The sequence below is a fragment of the Chionomys nivalis genome, chromosome 22 (assembly GCF_950005125.1).
Source record: "Chionomys nivalis chromosome 22, mChiNiv1.1, whole genome shotgun sequence".
Lineage (NCBI taxonomy): Eukaryota > Metazoa > Chordata > Mammalia > Rodentia > Cricetidae > Chionomys > Chionomys nivalis.
In genome coordinates this window covers 27273062-27297071 of record NC_080107.1, presented here as the reverse complement: position 1 = coordinate 27297071, position 24010 = coordinate 27273062, and the positions used below count along the sequence as shown (strand labels likewise).

The 24010-nt window shown below is 44.1% G+C and overlaps 1 protein-coding gene and 1 pseudogene across 1 annotated transcript; one reads left to right on the top strand and one right to left on the bottom strand.

Annotated features, from left to right (window-relative positions):
- Positions 1 to 1823: 1823 nt before the first annotated feature.
- Positions 1824 to 2689, top strand: LOC130864896 (pyridoxal phosphate homeostasis protein-like; annotated as a pseudogene).
- An 8347-nt stretch (positions 2690 to 11036) lies between these two features.
- Rbm43 (RNA binding motif protein 43) lies at positions 11037 to 21479 on the bottom strand. Its single transcript, XM_057755574.1, is given in 7 exon segments — positions 11037 to 12579; positions 13318 to 13397; positions 14787 to 14976; positions 19523 to 19678; positions 19680 to 19709; positions 19711 to 19756; positions 21418 to 21479. Coding segments are annotated over 7 exon segments (1323 nt in total). The 3' UTR covers positions 11037 to 11820.
- Between the last annotated feature and the right edge of the window lie 2531 nt (positions 21480 to 24010).

Below are 24010 nucleotides of genomic sequence, written 5' to 3'. Positions count from 1 at the left end.
CTGTGTATGTGTGTGCATACATGCATGTGTGTGTGTGCATGTGTGCACACGCACACACGCCACACTACGTGAGTGGGGAACAAAGGACAACCTGCAGGAGTTGATTCTTTCCTTCTACCCTATGAGCTCCAGGAATCAAACTCACATTGTTAGACTTGGGCGAAAGCAACGCTGCTGACTGACACACCTCTCCAGGCTTCATCTTTAGGTTTTAATAGAAATTTCAAGAAACTCACAAAAGTATAGTCAATGCTACATTGAACTCCTCTTCCAACATCTTATGTCTTCTATGATCCACTGCAGAGAGAGAGAGATGTGTGAGCATGTCATCACTTTATTGTAGATACTAGCCACTCTCTACAACTGAGCTGCAACCCACCCCTATTGTAAAATATTTTATAATGAATTTTGGCATTGAGTAATTTCATGTAAACATTTTTGTCTTTAATAGTTAAGGAATTTTTAGCATTACCAAGATACCATTACCACACCTAATAAAACCAACAATAATGGTGTAATATAGCTTTTATTCCTGGTCAAATTTCCCTGGTTGTCTCACAAACATCATTTTAAGAATGGCATTCGCATTATGATTCAAATAAGGTCCATAGATTTTCTTAGGTAATAGGTCTCTTAGGTCCATTTTAATGTGCAGTCGTAACTTTACCCTCTAAAATCTGTGACTGTTAAATTTCTAATGCATGTGTAATCGTGCCTGCGGACTCAGGCTGATCCCTGAATTCACAGGTTGCCAGGCTGATGCAAAGGTGCTGTGTTCTGCAGGACAAAGAATTCCTCACAATGGAGTCTGGCGCCCTCTAGCGCATTTTCAGGTTGCAACTGTTTCTCAGTCTCAAGGCAATTTTGAAACAAAATTAAGAAGAAACTGATCCTGGTGTGTCTAGTTCCCACTCGATGACAGTTTAGCTGAGAGTTTGTCACACTGCACCACTCGGCAGTGAGGCTCTTTAATATTGAAAGACAACACGGACATCCAAGTTCAGAGTCAGGAGCTAATTGCTTAGTCCTCCACTTGAGTCCTCAGACTGTTGTGGAGATGGTCACACTCCCTCACTCAGAGTGACATCATTGATGCTGGAGTCTTCTAGACACCTCCACTGTGTTGGTGTCTCTTATTCCAAAGTGCTGCTTCCTGGTGGTATTTGGGACTCCATTGGGGTTGGGTTGGGGAAGGTAAACAAGGCCTACTACAAAGGCGACGAAAGCTTGTTAGCTTTTTGACGTGGCACACCAAAAAACTGGGGTGAGGCTATATGAAAGGAAAACATATAAATGCATTCTAAAATTCTTAAGGCCAGACCACATCACCTGGACAGAATGAAAGAAGCGTGAACTGTATTAGAAACGTTGTGTTTTAGAAAACGTGATGCTGAAATTAACCTATTTTAGAATACTGATTGATTGCAGAGAATGTAAAACTGGTATGAAAATAAAAAGAGCATCAAACCCAGAAGCATTTGTTTGCCTTGGCTAATTCCGCATCTCTGGATATATGGAAAGTTTGCACTGTTGGCTACAACAGCATTAAGGCATACTTTTCTCTCTGTATGTTTAAAAGCAATCATGACTTCGGGAGGCAGGGGCAGGTGAATCTCTGTGAGTTCAAGGCCAGCCTGATCTACAAAGTGAGTTCCAGGACAGACGCTATACAGAGAAACTGTCTCAAAGAAGCAAAAAGCAGCAGCAGCAGTAGCAGTGTTGTTTTGGTTTGTTTCTTGTTGCTGCAATAAACATTGACCAAAACTAATTCAGGAAGTAAAGGGTATATTTGCCTTGTACTTCTATATCACAGCCCATCTAAAACTAAACCTGCAGACATGGTGATTGAGGCCCATGGCCAAGGCCAGCACACTTTTGGAGAGAACTATGTTCAGGAACTACAAGAAAAAGCACCAAACCCTGCGATTCTATCTTCCTGTCCTGAGATCAAATGGCACTTCATTGGCCATTTACAGAAACAGAATGTCAACAAATTAATGGCTGTCCCCAACCTCTTCCTTCTGGGAACCGTGGACTCTGTGAAGTTGGCAGACAAGGTGAAAAATTCCTGGCAGAAGAAAGATTCTCCTGAATGACTAAAGCTGGTGGTCCAGGGGCTGGAGAGATGGCTCAGAGGTTAAGAGCATTGTCTGCTCTTCCAAAGGTCCTGAGTTCAATTCCCAGCAACCACATGGTGGCTCACAACTATCTGTAATGGGGTCTGGTGCCCTCTTCTGGCCTGCAGACATACACACAGAATATTGTGTACATAATAAATAAATAAATATTTTTAAAAAAAAGCTGGTGGTCCAGATTAACACCAGTAGAGAGGAGAGTAAACATGGCCTTCCGCCTTCAGAGACCATGGTGGAACACACAAAGACCAGTTGTCCCAGCCTGGAGTTCGTGGGGCTCATGACCACAGCAAGCTTTGGACATGATCTTAGTCAGGGACCAAACCCAGACCTCCAGACGTTACTGCGCCTGCAGCAGGAGCTATGTGAAAAGCTGAGCATTCCTGCGGACCAGGTGGAGCCGAGCACGGGCTTGTCCGTGGACTCCCAGCATGCTATTGAAGTGGGATCCACAAACGTCCGGGTAGGAAGCACCAATTTTGGAGAGCTGGATTGCTCCAAGAAACCCACTCAAGACTACAGCAGACCTGAAGGCCTCAGTGCCAATGGCATAAGAACAGAGAGGCCAGGCCAGCTAGAGAGATGAACTATGCACCAGCCTAGGTTTTCCGTTTGGTGTCCACATGTTCCCAATCACACTCTCCTGCGGCCCGTGTAGAACGCTGAGGATTACCTGTGTTGATGGAAACCACCTGGGCTTCGCCTCCGCTGTAAGAGGCTCGATTCGAGCAGTGACTTCAGCTTGAATTTGAGGAGTTCCAAGACTTTAGAATTAACGCTGAATCAGTAGCCTGGAACTGGACACTGCCTAAGCCTCCATGAATGTCTTTCCCGGGGCAGCTTCTGCGTTACTGGTGTCTATTACCGAGAATATCAGAGGGATTCCCATTTGCCTTCCACCCTAATAGAGCGCCCTACACTTGTTCCTACAAGTCCCCACTGAACACTCACTGGCTCCTCTGGACCGGGATGATTTTTGCTGCCCTGGCCAGTGATGTCTCTAGCCACAGCTCCTCTGTGGCACTGACCTGAAATTCCAGGGTAGCACTTGGGCCTTTCTGACATCCTGCTGAAAAGATGGGACTTGGAGCTCGGTCCTTGGGGACTATAGTGATGGAAAGTGGGGGTTTCTTCTCCATCATGATCCTTTTCTGGCTTTAGCAAAGACTGTCCCCCACTTGCCTTTTCTTTTCTGGGGACATATTTCCCAGGTGTACTGATCGCTACCCCAACATACACACTTTATTTATAAGCCAGAATTTTGCAGCTCTTGATTGTAATGTTACAAGATGGTCAAAGACCTGGAAGCAGCTGGGCATAGAAGCACCTGCCCATAACTCCAGCATTTCGGAGGAATGGGCAGAAAGAACAGATGGCAGACAGCAGCTAAATGAGACCCTATCTAAAATAAACAAGCAAACAAACAACAGAACAAACTCAGAAGCACAATTCTCCCGTAACCACAGAAGAGCTTCGGTGGGGGCTGTTTAGTTCCTGATAGATTTTCTCTTGTTTACGCCAGCTCTTGTCCTTCATCTATTTATCCAATAACTTCAGAACCTGCTGCTGAATGTAATTTCATACATTTAAACCACTATGGTTCTTGTTGTGTTTCGATCAAAGCTAGTGTGGTATTTCAGAGTCTTAAATACAAATGTGAGCTTGAATTATACCATCTGTGCCAACTGCAAAGTGATTAAAGGTTTATTTTTATGAAAAATAAAAAGATCACCAAAGTGTAAACAGGGCTTCCTCTCTGCACACCAGATGACCCCATCTAAATACCTTTATACAGCAGTTCAGCAGTAACAATTTTTCAAGACTGGACCCTAGGATGCATAAGAGAAACTCAAGTTTAGAACATTATCACCTTTGAATTCTTCACCTAAAGCTAAGATTCAATGTAACACAAACTCTCTGTTAGCTCAAGGCCACCCTGGGTCACACAAGATCCAATCTGTCTAAAAGAGAAACAGAGCTCACACAAAGGTGATCCCAGCATTTGAGATCACGTGCCTTTAATCCCAGCACTAGGGAGGTGGAGACAGGAGTGACATGGCTGGGTGGAGAGAGGAACACAAGGCAGGAGACAGGAGCTCAGGTGTAGTCTGAGGCAGCAGTCTGAGGCAGCAGTCTGAGGCAGCAGTCTGAGGACAGGAGCGCCCCTATGGTCTGAGCGTCGATAAGAACTCTAGTGGCTGGCCGCTCTGATTCTCTGATCCTTCAGCTTTTACTCCTAATATATCTGACTCCAAGTTTTTATTATTAAGACCAATTAAAATTCGTGCTACATTTGGTGCCCACCTTTTGAGGTACGAATTCATGAAAAAGCCGCTTGCCTGTGGCTTTACAGGCACTGGCATAGGCCAAAACTACATGCAGTAAAAGTCACCACTCTGCCAGCTACGTTTTCCTTTCTTCTCTCCTGATTGACTTTCCCTGGACCCCATTCTCGGGCTGCTGTCAAACTAGGTAGCTGCCTTGAAATGCAGCCAACCCTCTACTCTTCTACTCAGCAGGAGATGGTCACATCGTCATTGTCATCGTTGGTAGAGTTGGTGAGAAAATTGGGAATTCTTAAAGGGAGGAATTAGTTAAAAAGAGAGAGGTTTTTTTCCCCATGTTAAAAATGGGAAACACAATTATGTGTCTGCGTGATTACACAATGGATGATTTAAAAATGGAACAATTAGGGCTGGAGAGATGGCTCAGTGGTTAAGAGCATTGCCTGCTCTTCCAAAGGTCCTGAGTTCAATTCCCGGCAACCACATGGTGGCTCACAACCATCAGTAATGAGGTCTGGTGCCCTCTTCTGGCCTGCAGACATATACACTGACAGAATACTGTATACATAATAAATAAATAAATAAATTTTTTAAATAAATAAATAAAAATGGAACAATTAAATGAAGGGACAATCAGGATTGACATAATGCTAATTATCATTTTGATAATTCTTGGCTTATCTCATAAAAAGTTGTTTGATATGTGTGCCAAGATACAGGCCTTAGAAAAACTCCAAGGAAACTGCAGCAGAGATGTTCTGAGATGTTGGATCACCTGGGTCATTCATTTTTATTGGTGTCTGGCCTCTTGCTCTGAAAATTCACAGACTTTCAAAGGTAACATATATATCTGCATTAATGCAAGTATAGACTTGTGTTGTGCATAAGTTAGCCAAAGATGACTTTTTGTTTTATTTTTAGTAAGTAAAATATACATGTCTTGTAGCTTTTCTAGTTTTTTTTTTTCAATATGTCTATAGCCATGACTTTCAAGGGGTCTTCCTTGATCAAACCTGATTATCTTTAACCTTGAGTGAATCTAGTCTTTCATTTTCTGTGGGAACAAAAACACAACCTCTTCCCCAAAGCAGAACATCTTTTGACTTCCATTTTGAAGTCAAGACATTTTAAAATATATAGTATGGTTTAATCCAGCAGCATTCACAACCCAGTGTCTCTTAGCAGCTGTCATTTGCTCATCCGCCATCAAGAAATTAAAAGACAACACAACAGCATACAGGACCCAGACTCCCATGGATTTCCCATCTTTATATGGCTTTTTTTCTTTTATATTACTTTACTCATTTTTAAGGACTTTATCGTTTTTAAACTATTCTTTTTTTCTATGACTGTCTATATCTTTTTTTTTTTTTTGTCTCAAGCCAATGCACAGTTTTAAGCACACTGTAACCTGTTAGGAGGTTTCTTTTGTCTGGATCTGCCTTTATTGACCATCTATAGTGTTCTTTGATTGCATGAGATGAATCTTAAGCTGATATGTCAGCCACCGGTGGCTCGGCTTTGCCAGTGCATGGTGCTAATGCATGGGGGACTGGTGGCTGACAGCTGGCTCCACCTAGCAGGCAGCTGCTGGGAGAACCATCTCTGTACTACGGCTGGCATGAGACTCTGAGACTATGTTTGGCTTCATTTTTGGGTGTATTTTCTTAAGCTTTCTCAGGTTTTATTTGGCTGGACTTTGGGAAGCATTTGTAGGCAGACTTTTCTGTCCCACCAGCCTGTTCCCAAATGAGTACCCTCACAGAGACTTATTATTAATTATAAATGCTGAGTACCCTCACTCCTGTGGCCCACTGGGGATAGAGAGATTGGATTGAAGATAAGTAGGTAGACAGACAGAAAGACAGGCAGGTTATTTTAATTTATTCTTTGAGATTTCAATCATATCCAACTCTCCTACTTTCCCCCTCCAGCTCCTCCCAGATCTCACCCATGTCCCCCTCCCAACTTCATGTCCTTTGTTTAAAACTAGCACACTGAATCCAATTAGCGTTACCCACATGTGCATGGGTGTGGAGCAATACATGGAAGAATGGACAACCTGCTAGGGACCACATCCTGAAAGTGATCTCCTTCCCCTAGAAACCATCAATTATTGGCCACCTCAGTTAGTAGCGGGAGTTCATGTGCCCCCTGCCCATCAGGACTGGAATGTTGACTGGCTTGATTTTGTGCGGGCAACCACAGCTGCCATGAGTTCATAACCACAGCAGCCCTGCCATGTCCCGAACACATTGCTTTGCCCCAGTATTCCCTACCTCTGGATCTTACTATCCACCCACTGCTGCTTCTACAGTGTTCCCTTAGCCATGGCAGCAAGAAAGAAGGCCAAATAAGCAAGAGAGACGAGCAATCTCTCTCTTACTGTGCCTGTGCCTGTGCGTGTGCGTGTGTGTGTGTGTGTGTGTGTGTGTGTGTATCTTGACTGATACAGAAGGTGCTGGCACATTTGGGGAAGTCTTCACACATCAGGTAAGGGACTCTCTGCAATTCTTCAGGGTATGATCCCTACTCAGGTGATTTTTAATTTGTGGCAAAATGACACTAACATCAACACCACATCTTATGTAAGGAAATTATGAAGGAAGGTGCATGCAGACTGCAGCAATGCAAACATGAAGAGTAATGAATGCATAGAGCCTGGGGAAAGGGGGTGATCTAGGGGCAGAATCCAAATGCTTGGCAATGTACAGAACACAGGAAGAAATCTGTGGGGTTTTTCACTCCAAAAGGCAGCTCTCGGGGGAAAGGGAGAAAGGTATTTTTAATAATTACCCAACTGAAGCAAGCTGTTCTTCTCCACTCTCATACACAGGCCTGAAAATGCTTAGCCATCATTTGGAACAGATTCGTAAGAACGCTTCAGAAGACGCTTGTAATAAATTGTGCCCAGACAGCTATACTTTAAGTTAGCATCTCAGCTCTTGCTGGATCTGTACTATACTAGCTAGGCTCCTTTCCTCCTGTGCTGTATTTCATTCAAAATAGCAAAGGGAGGCATATTCTGCTCCTCGCCTTTGCCAGAATGATGGGAAATAAGTTAACTGTGAGACACTCTTACCACACTATACCTGCTACAGAGGGTTTTCTAAAAATCAATATTATTAATATCGTATTTCCAAGAGAGAATATACTATATAACAAACAAGCAAAAGAGACAGATAATTTCTGGCCCACTGGGTACAGGTTTTTTAGACACTCAGGGCAAAAATCCTTGTCTTAGTTGCTTTTTTGTTGCCATGACAACACCATAACCAAGGCAACTTACAAGAGGAAGCATTTAATCGAGGGTGCACAGTTGCAGAGGTTAGAGTCGGTGACCAACGTGGTGGGAAACATGGCAGCAGGCAGACAGGCATGGCCTCCGGGCAGTAATTGAGAGCTTACATCCTTACCCAAAAGTAGAAGGCAGAGAGCTGTCAGCCTTCAGTCTACCTCAGAATCCCGAAGAAGCAAGTTCCAACACAAGTAAAGGAATGCGCCAGGAACAGGACAGCTGAAACTGCCAGGCAAAAGCAAAAGCTTCCTTCTCCGTGTCTTTTTATGTGGGTTGCCACCAGGTGTGACCAGACTTAGGGTCTTCTGACCTGGAATAATCCAATCAAATCTGTCACCAGTGCCTAGCTGTTTTGGTTTTAGTTGACTCTAGCTGAGCTGACAATCACAATCAGTCATCACGGTCCTATGTAAATGCAGCATGGATTCTAAAACTCGTTCAAATACTTCCTCAGTGTTTACAGCCTGTATCGTGTGTTCTGATATACACTGGGGAGAACAGAATAAGAAAAGTTCTTCCCTCAAGAAGGGTGATGTGTAAGTAAAAAACAAGGGCCTACACCCAAAACCATCTGCAAAGATGCAGTCTCTTGCCAACTTTTTTCTTTTCTTTTTTTTTTTTTTTAAAGAAAGTTGGGTCTACTCATTTCCTGCGCTGGCTGTGGCAAGCTCCCACAAGTGATGACGTAAAGCCAAGAGTCCTTCTCTCATTGTCTGCAGCAAGTAGTCTAGAATGAGTATGTTCTCGGGGCCAGAGTATAGTCGGAAGTTTCTGTCCCTCAAGCTACACCCAAGTCTCTACACAGAGGCTGAATATCAATTACAAATGCTCAGCCAGTAACTCAGACTTGTTACTAGCTCACTCCTACATTTTAAATTAACCCATATTTCTTACCAAGCTTTGCCACACGGCTTGGTGCCTTTTCTCAGCACTGCAAGCCCATCTTGCTTCTCTTGGCATCTGCTCACGACTCCTGACTCTGCCTTTCTTCCCAGCACCAGCCTTCTCTATTTGGCTCTTATGCCTAACCTTATCCTCTCCAGCTACTGGTCAGTCAACTTCTTTATTAAACCAGTCACAGTGACATACATTCACACAGTGTAAAGGAATCCTCCACACGAGAGGAATCCTTCTTGCCCTTCACAGCTCCAGGTGGCTCCTGGAAACCCTTACTGCTCCCCAGCTGGTAGGAAAATAAAGCCTCGCCCAGCTTGCTCAGACTGCTGGAACAAATGTCAGAGGCCAGGTCATTTACTAACAGAGGACATTTTGCTGCTCACACTTTTGGAGGCCGGAGATCCAAAGTCAAGTGACTGGCAGATCTGCTACCTGGTGAGATTTGTAGCTGCTACCCCGTGGGCCAGGAAGGTGGAACAGTGAACTGAAGACATCTCTTAAGACCTAGCTCCTCTTCCTCATCTCCCGTTTTCCCCTTTTGGGATGGGAATACCTCTGTTATTCCTTGCCCACCCTCTGATTTTGGAAGGACAAACCATCTTTGGTTTCCCACATTCATAACTAAGAAGGAATTTTGACACAACCCAATTATACGAATCTCACTGATGTCTGATTTCAATGAGGTGGCTGCATCTTAGATGGTGGAGTTTGGAACTCTGGAGCTGTTGAAATAGAATAAATGTTAATTTGGGGTGTTACTTTTCTGTTACTCTTCTAGAACATCAAGACCAAAATCAACTTTAAGGGTTTGACTTAAAGCTCCAGAAGGGCAGCCCATGCTGTCCGGGAAGTAAGACAATGGTGGAGCATGCATAGTCATGAGCTGGACATTGAGAGATGCCTTCAACCAAAAGTAGGAAGCAGAGAGAGAAGCTATAAACTCTCAATATCCACCCCCAGTGACAAACTACAAAAGACTCCAAAGACTCTACCATCTTCCCTAACAGTGCTATCAACTGAGGACATTTCTCATTTCAAACACCATGGGTTTTGCTTTTTAATTCTCTCTCTCTCTCTCTCTCTCTCTCTCTCTCTCTGTGTGTGTGTGTGTGTGTGTGTGTACCATCTCTCCAGCTCTAGAATAAACATTCGACTCTTGATAAGCACATAAATCTTTGAGGTTCAGGGCTGGAATATTAGAGGCAGAATATTTGTACTCTCAACAACTCATATGTTAAAACTCTAACCCCAATGTGATGTCATGGTTTGGTTGTAAAACATCCCCAGATATTTATGTGGAAGGCATGGTCCCCAGCTGGCAGCACTACAGGCAGATCCTAAGTGTGCTATGGTCATCAGAGAACAATTCGTTGATGGGCTCATAACTGAGCAGACCTTTAGAAGAGAGGACTTAGATAGAGTCCACGGTGCTTTACTTGGAAGAGGGAAGAGTAGTGCTATCCCTAAACCTTTCTCTTGTCTCCTTTGGCTTCCCAGCAGCCATGAGGTAAGCATCTTAGTTCTGCCATGCCCGTCTCACCATGATGGCAACTTGGCATGAGCCCAGTTATGCGGTAAAGTAGCCGTGGGCTGAAATTGTGAGCCACGGTCTATCTCCCCTTCTTGCAAATTTGCTCAGGGATTCCGTCACAGCAACAGGAACCTAACAGAGAGGGTATTTGGAGGGGAGGGCTTGAGGGGGTGACTGAGTCAAGAAGAGCCCTCCTGATACCATTAATGGTCTAAGAGACGGGAGAGCTTTCTTGGTTTCTCCCAGGAATAGGGCCTTTACCGTGGCCCAACCAAGGCTGCACCCTGATCTTGACTCCACAGTCTTGAGAAGTGTGAAAAATGTCTATTGTTCAAGTCATCCCACGAAACTTTGCACCGCAGTCCAAAAACCAAAAACATTCTTTCGCTTGACAGATCGCGGCCTCTGAGGCACAAATCTTGTTCAGACTAACAACATTTGTCTCATTTGTCAAGTTTTGGATTTGTTGCCTGTATGTTGGTAGCGGAAATACAGTAATGAAACAGAAATTATTTAAACATTTGGGATATAGATGGCAAAGAAAAATAAGGACATAATAGATTTTTCTTATGCTCCACTGGTAGAGTTGAAATAACCATGATCATGTTTGTTTACTTTAAGGGGAACAAATAGAGTTCTATTATTTATTATACCAGGATGAGCTCTGCGGCGCTCCATTATGTAAAACTGCCTTACTCTGGGGCTAGATTCAAGGGAGCCAGAGACCTGGAGACGAACCACTATAGCTCTTCTTTCTTTGTCATTATTACTGTGCTGTTAAAGTAATAACATTGGAGGGATAAGATGATGGATGCCCAGGATGCAGAGGGCCCTTGCTTGGCTAATTGATGGCTCAACTCACAATTTAATTTTTCTATGTTTTCCTTTATTATGGCGTAAAAGGAATACACACCCAGTAGAAACCGTACTTCCGCCGTTGAATCTTTCCCAGGCTAGTGATGCGCAGTGCAATGCCTTCTAGCAAGGCTGAGCAGCGGCCGTGAGCTGAGGCTGTGTGTCAACAGGGTAAGCAGTCATTTCTCTACCATAGAATAGACGGTGTAGCAAAGTTAGGGTGTTCTACAAGCTATCTGAATTCAAAGCATATTTCTTGACTCACAATGTGTTGAGCTCACAACGCCCATCTGGTTGACACGTCATTGCAAAACTAGAATCATCTACAACAGCAAGCACACAAATTTATCCCAAGATTCTTTACAATTCTAACAGAGCCACTCCTTTCCCAAGTGACCGTGGCCAATACTCAAACACCGTGCGGGGTGAATACAAAGCCGAGAACCTGGCGGCAGAATGACAATCGCACAAACCTACGTCAGGGAAAGATTTCTTCTCCCAAAAACTTGGGGTTGCAGAGAAAGTGAGATTTCTTCACAGATTAGTGAGATTTGTTTTCGTTTATTTGTTTGGGGGTTTCGGGTTTTTTTATTTGACAGTTTGATGTAGGTATTATTTTTGCATTGAATGCTAGTCCCATTCCCTGTCATCTGGGTAACTTTGGATAGGTATTTTAGTTTTTCTAAATCCTATCTTCGTCTCCTGTAACATGAAGAGAACGGCACACACAATGTATGAAACGGTGAAGTGGATGGATGACATGAGAAGCAAGCACAGACACTTCTCAGTCAGGGGAACAGTGACCATGCAGCTGAGACCTCAAGTGACCTTCTGCCTTGCAGAGCTCAAGAGCTCTGTCTTAAACAGGAACGTGTCGGAAGAAGGTCCTATAAAGTCAATATGTGTGCTGCGAAGATTAATCAAAACTCTACGATATCTGTAACACAGCTGTTCACATGCCCGCTTGATATTTGTTTTCTCTCTCTCCCCCCTTCCTTCTAAAGCCAGGGCATCTTTTCTGAGCTCAAGGTGGAGCCCCTGGGCCCACTCCTCGATGAGCTCCTTCACGTGTCTGACCCTGCTAGTGTGAGACCCGTCACGAGCGTCTTGTAGACAAATGGTGGTGATATCACCATCCACACTCTCATGACACAGGATATGGTATTTGTTCAGTGTTTGTTCATAAAACTCACACTTGTATTTCAGGTAAAGGAAAATGTCGGTATCCAGCACAAGTGTTCCTTGGCTTCTGGCAGACTCGAGCGCAGAGATCCGGAGTGCCGCTGCAGGGTTCTCTTTTCTCTGGAGGACGCTCCCGGGGCTCTGCCTATTCCGATTTCTCCTCTCACCGGCATGCTTCCTGTTGTTTTCTGAAGGGGAGATGGCTTTTGATATCAAAGCCTCTTTGAGCTTCATGATATCCAGGAATGAACCTCGCACAGAGATTTTCCCACTGGACCCCAATGGGCTAAAGTTTAAAGAGGGGATTTTCTTCTTCAGCTCCATGACCAGACTTTCTAGTGCAATTTGAGTCCGAAAAACAGACAGGTCCAGGATAGCCATCACGTAGTTGAAGACCTAAAATGAGAAAAGGTCAAAACAGTATGGCCTAGTGGAACCAGAACCAGAACACATTGCTCTCTGCCATTCTTCCCACCTGGGCAGTGCTTGCTCTGAGTGGGGTCTGGGTGGCCAAGCCGAGACTTCCCAACTTCTTGCTCTAGATCACCCCTTCAGAGATCCCACACCGCACACTGCAGATTCACAGCCCACACCACACACCCCAAAAACGGAGGGTAGAAAATAGTCTGAGACAAAACGCTGTCTTGAAGCACAGTGCTTTTCAGAACCCATCAATATAAAGAAACTATGGCTGTAAGCTCCACAGATGGGCATCCCTCTGTAGACAGGCCTGCCCTGCCTCCCTCTCCCAACTTAAATGGCAACAGCTTGGCTATATCAGAGCCCAGGTTCCCGAAAGAATATATGTGGGAGTTTTAACTTTCATTCTTATTCCACCTTCCCTGCTCCTTTAAAGTTACTAATCATCCTAATTGTCCCCAGCATAAAATCTTTAACCTGCCTCTTACCCACGACAGCAGGAAATCTCTCAGTCACTTTAAATGGGATCACAAGACACACACACACACACATACACTGAAATATATAAACAAATTGTCTAGAGGCAGCTCTTGAGAACTGAGAAGTTCCTGCTTTTGTTCCTAAGAAGTCATGGGGCAAGAACACTCTGTGTGTCTTTATATACCAAGAAATGGGGCCCAGGACCTCACAACACACCCTGGGGCCCACACTCACCTTTTCGCTGAAGTGAGAGACCACGAGCTGAGGCTTTGAGGTCAGAGAGTATCTCCTTTGTCTGATGACATTCTGTGCAGCTACGGAAACAGTAGCATCAAAAGTGTTTGACCGTCACACCAATAATTACCTTAATTTGCAAAAATGGAGTTGTTCTATTGTTTAGAAAGTGAGGTTTTTGCTCCATTTTTTTCTTGTAAACCTAACATTCAAATGACTTTCCCCTTGTGCTTTAACATGCTGAAGTTGACCATAAATGTGTTAACAGGTTCCTAATCCTATTTTTTTTAAACACTCAGGAGTAAAAAACAATAACCCAAGTCAATTCTCCATGCTATCTGCTCTAGGCAGAGAAAGACTACCTTCAGAACTGGAATCCCACGCTGCCAACACCTGTCTCTTAACTCACTGCTAATCCTCTCCCCCTTCTCTCGACATTGGCAAACCCAGCCCTCAGGCCTCTTTGCTGACTATGACCAGCCCGTGGGTAATCTCAACGTCTATGGCTCTAGACATCTGCATACATATCACTTCCAAACTTCTGCCCCTACTTCATCGTCCTAACAGGGGTCATATCAAGGAAAGCTCACGCCTTGTTTGGTGTTTCCTGAACATACTAGAACATGGTCCTCCGCAACTCCAAAATGACATCCTGCCATGGTCTCTCAAAGGCAGCAGAGACCTGTAGATCCTATTCCCCATACTGTGCCGCTGTTTCAGACAGGCAGTTCCAACCCTCGGTCCTCTACTCAGAATACAATGGCTCCCACCTAGCCAAAACGACCCAGAACCCTTGCCTGGCCCAGATGCTACTCAGCACGCATGGGTCCCAGCTCCCACCCCAGCCACATCTACTACTCTGCATACAGACACACATTCCATTTCCTGCCACAATGGGCTCCTTCCTATTGCTCCAAACAGCCAACACGCTTCCTTCCCTCCTTACCACACTACCCACCCGGGCATAGCTAATTCTTCATTTATCCTAAAGTGTTCCTCCCCCTTATCCACATGAATTCCCCCACCCCCTACTCCCAACCCCCACCTCTTGCTTCATTCTGGTCTCTGCTCAACTGTTACGTAAACAGAGTATTTCAGCTCTGGAAACATAGCTTGTTGGTACAGTACATATCTTGCCGGGATGAAACTTTGGGTATTATCCTCAACATGCCTAGTGTACATGAAACTTTGAATGTGATCCTTCAGCACATGTGCACGTGTGCGCACACATACATGCACACATGTGCGCACACACGCGCACACACACAGTGTTTCTAACCAGATTTAAGGAACTGAAGTTGGAGAATCTCAGGTCAGCCTGGGAAACATGATGAAATTCCATCAGAGTAGAGGAATTTTTTAATGCTACTTCAAACTTTGCCAATCCCATGAATCATTTAATCAATATGAAATTTTAATTTCACCAGGAAAATATATACTAAGTATATAAAATGTTGGTTAAGAAGTACCTTTCTTTTCTTTAAATATGACATATGCAACTCCTTTGGTTCTTGATGGATAGATCACCTCTTCCACGTGTCCAGCCTCATCTTGGAAGTAACGCTTCACCAGCTGGTCTTTTAAAAGGCCAACCGGAAGACCAGAGACGACAATCGTTCTCTCAGAGACTGTGGGGTCTCTGGTCTTCAACGCTGATGCCTATAGAAAAACAATTAAGACACCATTTAAATAAGAGTCTGCTGAAAGGTACCATCACGTCGGTGAGACACAAAGCCCTTTTCCACAAAGGTGACCAGCAGGAGCATGCCTGCCTCGTTCTGCCTACCAATATAGACCTTAGTCAAATTTGAGTGTACAGTGATCCCTTTATTTTTGAATAAATAGAAAGTAAATTTTTGATTTTAGGAAGGCCCAAAATAATAGAAAGTGTCACCAAAAGAAAAAAGGGGGGTACATTTTTGAGATGGGGTCTTACTATGTAGTTTTAGTGTAACAAGTCTTTTTCTATCCTGACAGCCAGCCCCCAAATAATGACATGGAGACTTCTTGCTAATTATGAAAGCTCAGTCTATAGCTTAGGCTTGCTCCACTAGCTCTTATAACTTAACTGCTTTTATCAATCTATGTTTTACCACATGGCTTTTTACTTCTCTTTCATTCTGTATGTATCTTCATACCTTGTTGGCATTTCCTCTACGCCTCAATTATCTCCTCCTACTTCCTCTGTCTGGAAGTCCCGCCTACACTTCCTGCCTAGCTATTGGCCATTTAGCTTATCATTACACCAATCACAGCAGTACACCATCACAGAGTGTACAAATATCCCACAACACCTTCATTAGCCTTGAGCTTGCTATTTAGACCTGACTAACTTCAAACTCAGAGATCCTCCGGCCTCTGCCTCCCTAGTACTGGGATTAAAGGTGTGCAATCACACCCAGGGAGATGTACTATTCTTCTTCCTAACAGTTAAAAAGTGGCTGTGAATACAGCTCAGTGATAGAGCGCTTGGGTCGTGGGTGCAAAGTCCTGGGCTACAAAATAGCTACAAAATGGAAAAGTTTGAGAGAAAATATCTTCTGGATTAGAGAGTTCAAAGCATGTCTTACTATCAGAATCAGGGGAAAGTCCTGCAATAGTGAGGGGGCTGTACAGACAACACTGTCAACCAGGGATCTGAGGTGACACGGGGACAGAGAGGACATGCACGCTCTTGCAGATCCTGCTGCCATGCAGATCCTTCATTTATTCCCTAATCCTCTTGAGTCCACTTCTACTTCGCCCCTTCATTTATCTCCCACCCCAAGATAAGAAAATGAGTCTATCCCAAGATGTGCACGGTTAGTCCAGTCTAACTGTGGTGAAATTCAGACCTAATCTGTCTTACGCAGCTAAGAGAGGACAAGGTCTCCTGAGCTGGACTGATGATTAACAAACCACAAAGGAGCTCTGGACTCTGAGTGCAAGGATGGTATTTCAAATAACACTCCTCTGGGGGAAGAGCCTACTGCTGGCCTCCCAGAAGCGAGGGCAAATGAATGGTCTCTGTACACACAGTGTCTGCCCTAAAAGTAGGAGAACAAACTCAGTTCATTGGTGCAGGAGATTTCAAACAATTTGGGGGAGACAAAAATACACCAAGGTGTATGTAAGAATGAGACAGAAGAAGGAAACGGGGGTTGTGGGGTAAAGATGGCAGTCTATATAGTAGGACCCTCGGGTACGAAAAAAGAACAAACACAACAGGTCACGGATGGACACCCGAAAAGCAATCGCTCCAGCTTGCTCCCCACACTGCCTCCTCCCAACTTATACACACTCAAGCTTGAAGACACAAAATCCATAGTAGCCAACACCGGTACAGAACCTCAGGAAACACTGAGGACCATTTTACTTAAGAAAAAATCTAGATTGACTCTCTAGAGACTATAGTTAGCCTGGGCACCCATGAGCACCGCCCCCTCTTTTCTGCCATTTGAAGGGGCCCCAGCCTAAAGATTGTGAGCAAACTAAATCTTAAGTAAAAGGGGGAAATGAAAAAGGAAAAGAAATTTTGACCACCACTAGAAGCATTTCCCTTTATGTGGAAAAGGAAAATTACATATGATACGAGACCAAAATAAATTTTAGCATACATTTAGATCCTGCTGGCATAGTATTTGCTGTTTATGATACACTATGGTTGAGTTTTGACTTCTGGACTAAATGCGCTAAGTCTTCAAAATACCAAAAGTTTTTAAATTGCTACAGAAAAAAAAAAAGAAAAAAGAAAATAGCCAGCGCTGTCTATGTAAGAATAAAGCCAGTGTTAACAGAAACTTAGGGGGAAAAGGACGGGGTTATATTACAAAGAATCACAGAGTGTTACACACAGTTTCAGTACATTATAGAAGATACAAAAACAGCCCAAGGAAATTTTTTAAGTGTGGTTCCAGCACAGCTTTCAAAGTTGAAAAATGAAGAAAACAATCAGCTGTCCCCACCTCCACTTATCACAGCAGAACTCAGAACACGACTAAGGCAATGGTGACAGCCCAGAGGACTCGTGTTCTCAGATTCCCGTGTTCCAGCCAGTTGCACAGACAAAATAAGATGGCACATGAGCCCCATCTGGTGACATTTTGGTTTTATGTTTACAATGTGCGCATGAAGTTTCCAGCACATATACCTTATTACTGAAGCCATTAATAAAATCTGTGTTAATTAAACAGATGTTCCACATCTGGCAAGATGTTGGGTACTAGGAATGACAAGCAGAAAGAAAACTGTTGCCCTGAAATTCTGTTCTCTCCAAAACATGCCCTGGAGGGGGCTGGGGAAATGTCTCAGCAGTTAAGAGTACTTTTCCAGAAGACCTGGGTTCAATCCCCAGCATCAACATGGTGGTTTACTACCGCCTATAACTCCAGTTCAGAGAGATCTGACACCCTCTTCTGGTCTTTGAGGACACCAGGCATGCATGCGGTGTCCATATATACATGCAGGCAAAAAACACACATACAATAAAATAAATTTCAAAAATAAAAGTGTGCTGTGTACTCTTTCTGCCACGAAGCACTTGGATGGGCTTTACGATTCAGATGGTGGAGAAGGTGCTTGTAGCTCGTGGGCGACAGGTAGACAGGGAGTCATTTCAAAGGAGTTTGGGTGAAGGGGGGGCTCTTTATTGCTCTACAGAAGGAAACAGAACACCTCATCTGAGAACACAGATCACCCACAACAAAATCCTAAAACCACAATAAATACCATCCAGGATTAAGAAGCAAGATGAATTCTGGCTAAGGTCCAAAAGAGGCTCCGTGAATGAGAGGCCCGGAAGGCTGAGGTAGAATGGGAATTGATAGGGAAAGATATTAAGAAAAAGACGTTTCAGCACACAAAGCGGTGGGGGTGATCCTCGCTCATGCTCACAGAATTACAAGACAAAGGACGACCACCTGAAGATAAAATGCTCAACTAGGAAAGTAAAACTGACTGGCTGTATGACAGGGAAGGCGCTTTGATGGAAGGAAACGGTTTGTCTAGACCGCACAGTGAAAACACACCAGACCCAAGGGTTCCTCCTGAGTCTCCAGATTAACGTGATTTTCTCAAGATAATTCTCCCTTACAAGAGGGAGGGAAAATGACCAGGGGGACTTTCAGATTTCCAGGGAAGCTGACTTCCTGGCTTTTATCTCTTAGGGCATTCTATTTTGACAGCCCACACCAGCGTCAGCGGGAAATGGCTGGTGAACCACCATCCTTCCTGCGTTTATCAATATCAAAGTAAAAAAAAAAAAAAATCAACTTAAGCTCAGGAAATGCCCACGCCTCATGAGCACTAATGTGTTTCTTAATGCAAGTGTCTATGCAACCTTTATCTTTAGAATCAAAAAACTCCTAGTCGGTGTTTTTGTAGACCTTGTTTTGCAAGGACCTCGCATTCTGTGATCTTGGGAGCCACATCAGCGACCTGCGCCTTCTTCTTTAGCTCACTCATGTCTGAGGACAAAAGGCTGCACGCCTTCTCCTGGGACCAGCTGTGAACAGTTATCCGTTTCCTACGTGCACAGTAAAGAAGAAAAACGAGAGTCCCGAAGAAAGATAATCCTTCAAAGGCTTTGAAACAAGGCAATTTCAGCAGAGACTTGAGGCTGATGGCATTTTACCTTTTCCATGCTCTACATCCAGAGACACTTGGCCTCTATGTCAGAAAGATGGGGGGGGGGGGGTGGGAGTAGAGAGAAGTAAAACTTTTTTTTGGTTTTTCGAGACAGAGTTAATTAAAACTTTTTAAAGTGAGGCACTAAGAAGAACTAGTTCACTTACTGTTTTAGTTTCTATTTGCTTTCTCAATCACCTCTCACCAGGTAATACACATAGACACGCGTGCGCGCGTGCACACGCGCGCGCGAGAGAGAGAGACAGAGAGAGAGAGAGAGAGAGAATATCAGGTGAAACAAAAAGAAACTCACGCATGCACGGTAACTGCTCCAAAACACAGTCCTCTGGGCCTCTGGACAAAATCCCTAGGCCTGGTGCCGGAAAAAGAGACAGCCGTCCAGTGCCCTCCGCTCAAACCCTTCTTCCTAGCTCCCTCCAGTAGTTAACTATGGCCTCCTTTTCTGGGTCACTGTTCTCTTCCTCATCCCTAAACCAGTCTCAGTCCCGCCCTAACCACCTTCCGGAAGAAACCCGAGGGTCCCTTGCGGTTTAGCAAGGAGTGCTAACGGCGCCCGTGTCCCCACGCGTGGGAGCCAAGCCTGCCGCACCCGCGACGGCCACTTCGGGGCGCGCGATCGTGCACGACACGCGCTCCGGGACCCTCGGCGGCGCGCCTCCCTGCACCGCGACCCCAAGGAAAGTGACTTGCCATGGTGCGGAGAAGACGCGCAGGCAGCGGGCAGCCTAAAGCGGGCGGCGGGCAGGTTCCGCTTTCGCTTTCCAGTTCCCGTAGCCCGGGAGACCGAGCGCGGAAGGGCGGGGTCTTGCGCCCGCTGCCGGGTTGGGTTGGGCTCCCGCGTCTACGCGCCGCGTGTTCCGCGGGAATCTGGGTTTCTCTGGACTGCTCTGCATGATTCCTGGGCCGCGCTCCTGGCACTCTGCTCTCTCCCAAGCTTTCTCAAGGCGGGTCTCCTGCAGCGCCTTCCCAGCGGGGTCCACCCCAGCACCTGCGGAATGTAGAGCAGAGCGGGAAGGCGCGATCCTGACACCCAACTCACTACCTGGCCCCCAAGCTGGGGCCAGAGACAAGAGGAATATAGTGCGGTCCTTAAAGTAAAACCAAAGAAATAAGAAAATGAATGGCGGAGCATGAACTCCAATGTAAAAAAAAAAAAAAAAAAAAAAGAAACTGAACTCGTGAGATACCAAATAGCAGATAACCCGATATTAACACAAGCTGGTTTAGGACCAAACGTTTCTAAGAATTTGGGCTCTGTCGGGAACTCAGAACACAGGAGCCCACAGTGCAGCACCTTAGCCTGCCCTGGACTTGAAGCCAAGTCCTTCTGACCCTTTCCTGGGCTCTCCTCTCTCCCGAATCTTTGCTTTCCCGAAGCCAGTCATAAAAATTAGAATTCCTCTTCCCCAAAGTGGATCATGTACAACAGACCCCTGTCCTCCCAAACAAGCTACAAAGACTAGAAGTCTTCTGCTCCCCTCTCTCTGAGGGAAGACTAACTCCGACAGGAAGAAATGCTGTACAGAGTGAAGAATTCAGGCTGGGATCCTGGGAAGAGGACCCTCTGCAGAGGAACTACATCTATCCTGTATGCATGCCTGTCTGTGGCTTTTCTTGATTGCTAATCTGTTGGTCTGTAGTGTGTAGGCATGTCTTGTCTTTTTTCTTTTCTTTTTGGTTAAGTTTTTTGTAATATTTGTTTATTTATTATGTATACAATATTCTGTCTGTGTGTATGTCTGCAGGCCAGAAGAGGGCACCAGACCTCATTACAGGTGGTTGTGAGCCACCATGTGGTTGCCAGGAATTGAACTCAGGATCTTTGGAAGAGCAGGCAATGCTCTTAACCACTGAGCCATCTCTCCAGCCCCTGGTTAAGTTTTTAGAGACAGGGTTTCTCAGTGTTAACAGAGGGAGCTGGCTGTAGACCAGGCTGGCCTTGAACTCACAGAGATCCACCTGCTTCTGCCTTCAGAGTGCTTAAAGGTGTGAACCACCATCAACCAGCTGTGGGCATTTTCCTGATTGCTAATTTATGCAGGTGAGCTGGGCCTACTGTGGGTAGTACCGCCCCTTAGATGGGGCTGCCTGAGAAAAGTAGCTCAAAGGGACCCTAGCAGGTTTCTGCTTCAGGTTCCTGCCTTGGCGTCCAGCCTTGATGGGCAGTAACCAGTAAATTAAAAGAGACCCTCTCCTTCCCAAGCTGCTTTTTTGTTGTTGTTTTTGTTTTTCAAGACAGGGTTTAACTGTAACTCTAGAGCCTGTCCTGGAACTAGCTCTTGTAGACCAGGCTGGACTCGAACTCACAGAGATCCGCCTGCCTCTGCCTCCCGAGTGCTGGGATTAAAGGCGTGCGCCACCACCACCACCCGGCTCTAACACTACTCTTAACCCCAGAAGAGATAGCCTAGTGGTATAGGTCTAAGAATAAACATTTTCGAGTCTGGCAGACATAGGAACAAATGCCAACTCTACCGTTCATTAGCTGAGTAGACGGCATCTGGCTTTCGGTTTCCTTCTCTACCTAGAAGGCTCATTTCCTTGCTTTGGCACTCTGAGGATGTCTTTGAAGAGCCATTGTAAAGGTCACTTAACAGCTAAGTCCAGACCCAATGTATAGAGCCTATTTTTACTAATACTTATTCTGAAATCTGGCTCTTTCTATCTCGACAACGAAGTACATATTTCATCAAAAATTTCAATATTCTTATTAAAGTTATGATATCAGCTCATAAATTATTCTAAGGAGTTACCAGTATGACATAAGGACGTCTCCTAAGGAATCTTTAGGAGCAACCTGAAGTGGACCTGGAAAAGGGTCTTTAACTCAGCTTTCTCGCTGTCAATGGGATACTTAGCACCGCCCAGCCAGAAACAGCTTCTTGCAGGCTGACCATGTCACTTCAAGTCCCCAGGCTTCCAGACTTTTCCCAGATATTCAAGACTATAACAAAACATTTTCAGCATTAGAAGAGGCTGTAATTAAGAACACAAGCTTGTAAGAAACTTTCCCAAACTTTGGTAGAGCACAGGGACCAAGTGGGAAGAATTTTTCAGTCCAAGTGGGAACAGTTTTTCAGTCTCCTGGAGAGTGGTTCGTGACAAATGAGGCAACACCCACTTTGAAAGATCTGAAAGCACAGTTTCCTGCTGGCCTCAAAAAGCTGTCAGCTTACCGTATATTGATTTTCTTATGTTTAGATATGTTCCTTATACACCTGATCTCTCCATGACCTTTATCATGAGGGGGTGCTGGATTTTGTCAAATGCTTTTTCAGCATCTAATGAGATTATCATATTTTTTTCTTCAGTTTACTTGTGTGGTGAATTACATTGATAGATTTTGTATGTCTAACCATCTGTGCATCTCTGGGATGAAACCAACTTGATCATGATGGATGAATTGAATTTTTCGATGTATTTTTGGATTCAGTTTGCCAGTATTTTACTGAGTATTTTCACATCAATGTTCATGAGGAAGATTGATCTATAATTCCTCTTTACTGGTTGATGTTTTTTGTAGTTTGGGTATCAGGGTAACTGTACCTCAAAAGAGTGTGGCAACATTACTTCTGTTTCTATTGTATGGAACAGTTTGAGGAGTATAGGTATTAGCTCTTCTTTAAAGTTCTGGTAGAGTTCTATGCTGAAACCTATGTGGGATATATGTTTTATTACCATTGGTTAATAAAGAATATGCTTTAACCTATGGCAGGGCAGAATATAGCGAGGCAGAAAATCCAAGCAGAGATCGAGACAGAAAGAAGTCAGAGTCAGGGAGACACCATGTAGCTGCCAAAGGAGAAAGAAGCCAGAACCTTACCAATAGGTCACAGTCTCATGGTGACACATAGCTTAATAGAAATGGGTTAATTTAAGATTTAAGAGTTAGGCCTAAGCCATTGGCCAAACAGTGTTGCAATTAATATAGTTTTGTGTGATTATTCGGATCTAGGTGGCCAGGAAACCAAAGTACAGTCTCCACTTGCAGAAACCATCAGACCCTGGGCTTCATTTTGGTTGGGAGTCTATTGATGACTGCTTCTATTTCCTTGCAGGTAATAGGTCTATTTAAATTGTCCACTTGGTCTTGATTTAATTTTGGTATATGATACCTATCCAGAAAATTGTCCATTTCTTTTACATTTTCCGATTTTGTGGAGTATAGGCTTTTGTAGTATAGCCTAATGATTCTCTGGATTTTCTCAGTGTCTTGGTTATGCCTCCATTTTCATTTCTGATTTTGTTAATTTGGATGTTCTCTCTCTGTCTCTTGATTAGTTTTGGATAAGGGTTTGTCTATCTTGTTGATTTTCTCAAAGAACCTGCTCTGTGTTTCATTGATTCTTTGTATGGTTTTCTTTGTTTCTATCTTATTGATTTCAGCCCTCAATTTGATTATTCCCTGTCTTCTTCTCCTACTGGGTGAGTCTGCTTCTTTTTGTTCTAGAGCTTTCAGGTGTGCTGTTATGTCATGAGTGTGAGATTTCTCCACTTTCTTTATGTAGGCTCTTAGTGTGCAATGAACTTTCCTCTTAGCACTGCTTTCATAGTGTCCCATCAGTTGCAATATGTTGTGTATTCATTTTCATTGAATTTTAGAAAGTCTTTAATTTCTTTATTTCTTCTTTAAACACAAAGTCATTGAGAGCAAGGTACTGATTATATAAAACTACAGTAATTTTTAATTACTCTGTGTGTGTGTGCATGCATCTCTAGCATTTTGTTACAGTAGTAAAAACAGACAAACATTCTTCACATTTTTGAAAGCTGGAAATAATCTATTTCCAAATAATAACAGAAATGGGTTTTTTGGTGATAAATACAAATATTTATTACAAATTGTGCCATTGAAGCAATATCTCATGTCTAACAGAATGTAGATGTAATGAATGTTTCTGAAGATAACTTTAAAACACATAGGTAAAATATCAGGAGCAAAAAGCAAAATTTCCCCTTCTGGCAATTGAATGTTTTCTAGAATGAGTGACTTTTGCCAGTATTGAAATACAAACTTACTTTGTTGTTTTAAGACAGGGTCTCACTGTCCAGCCCTGGATGACCTGAA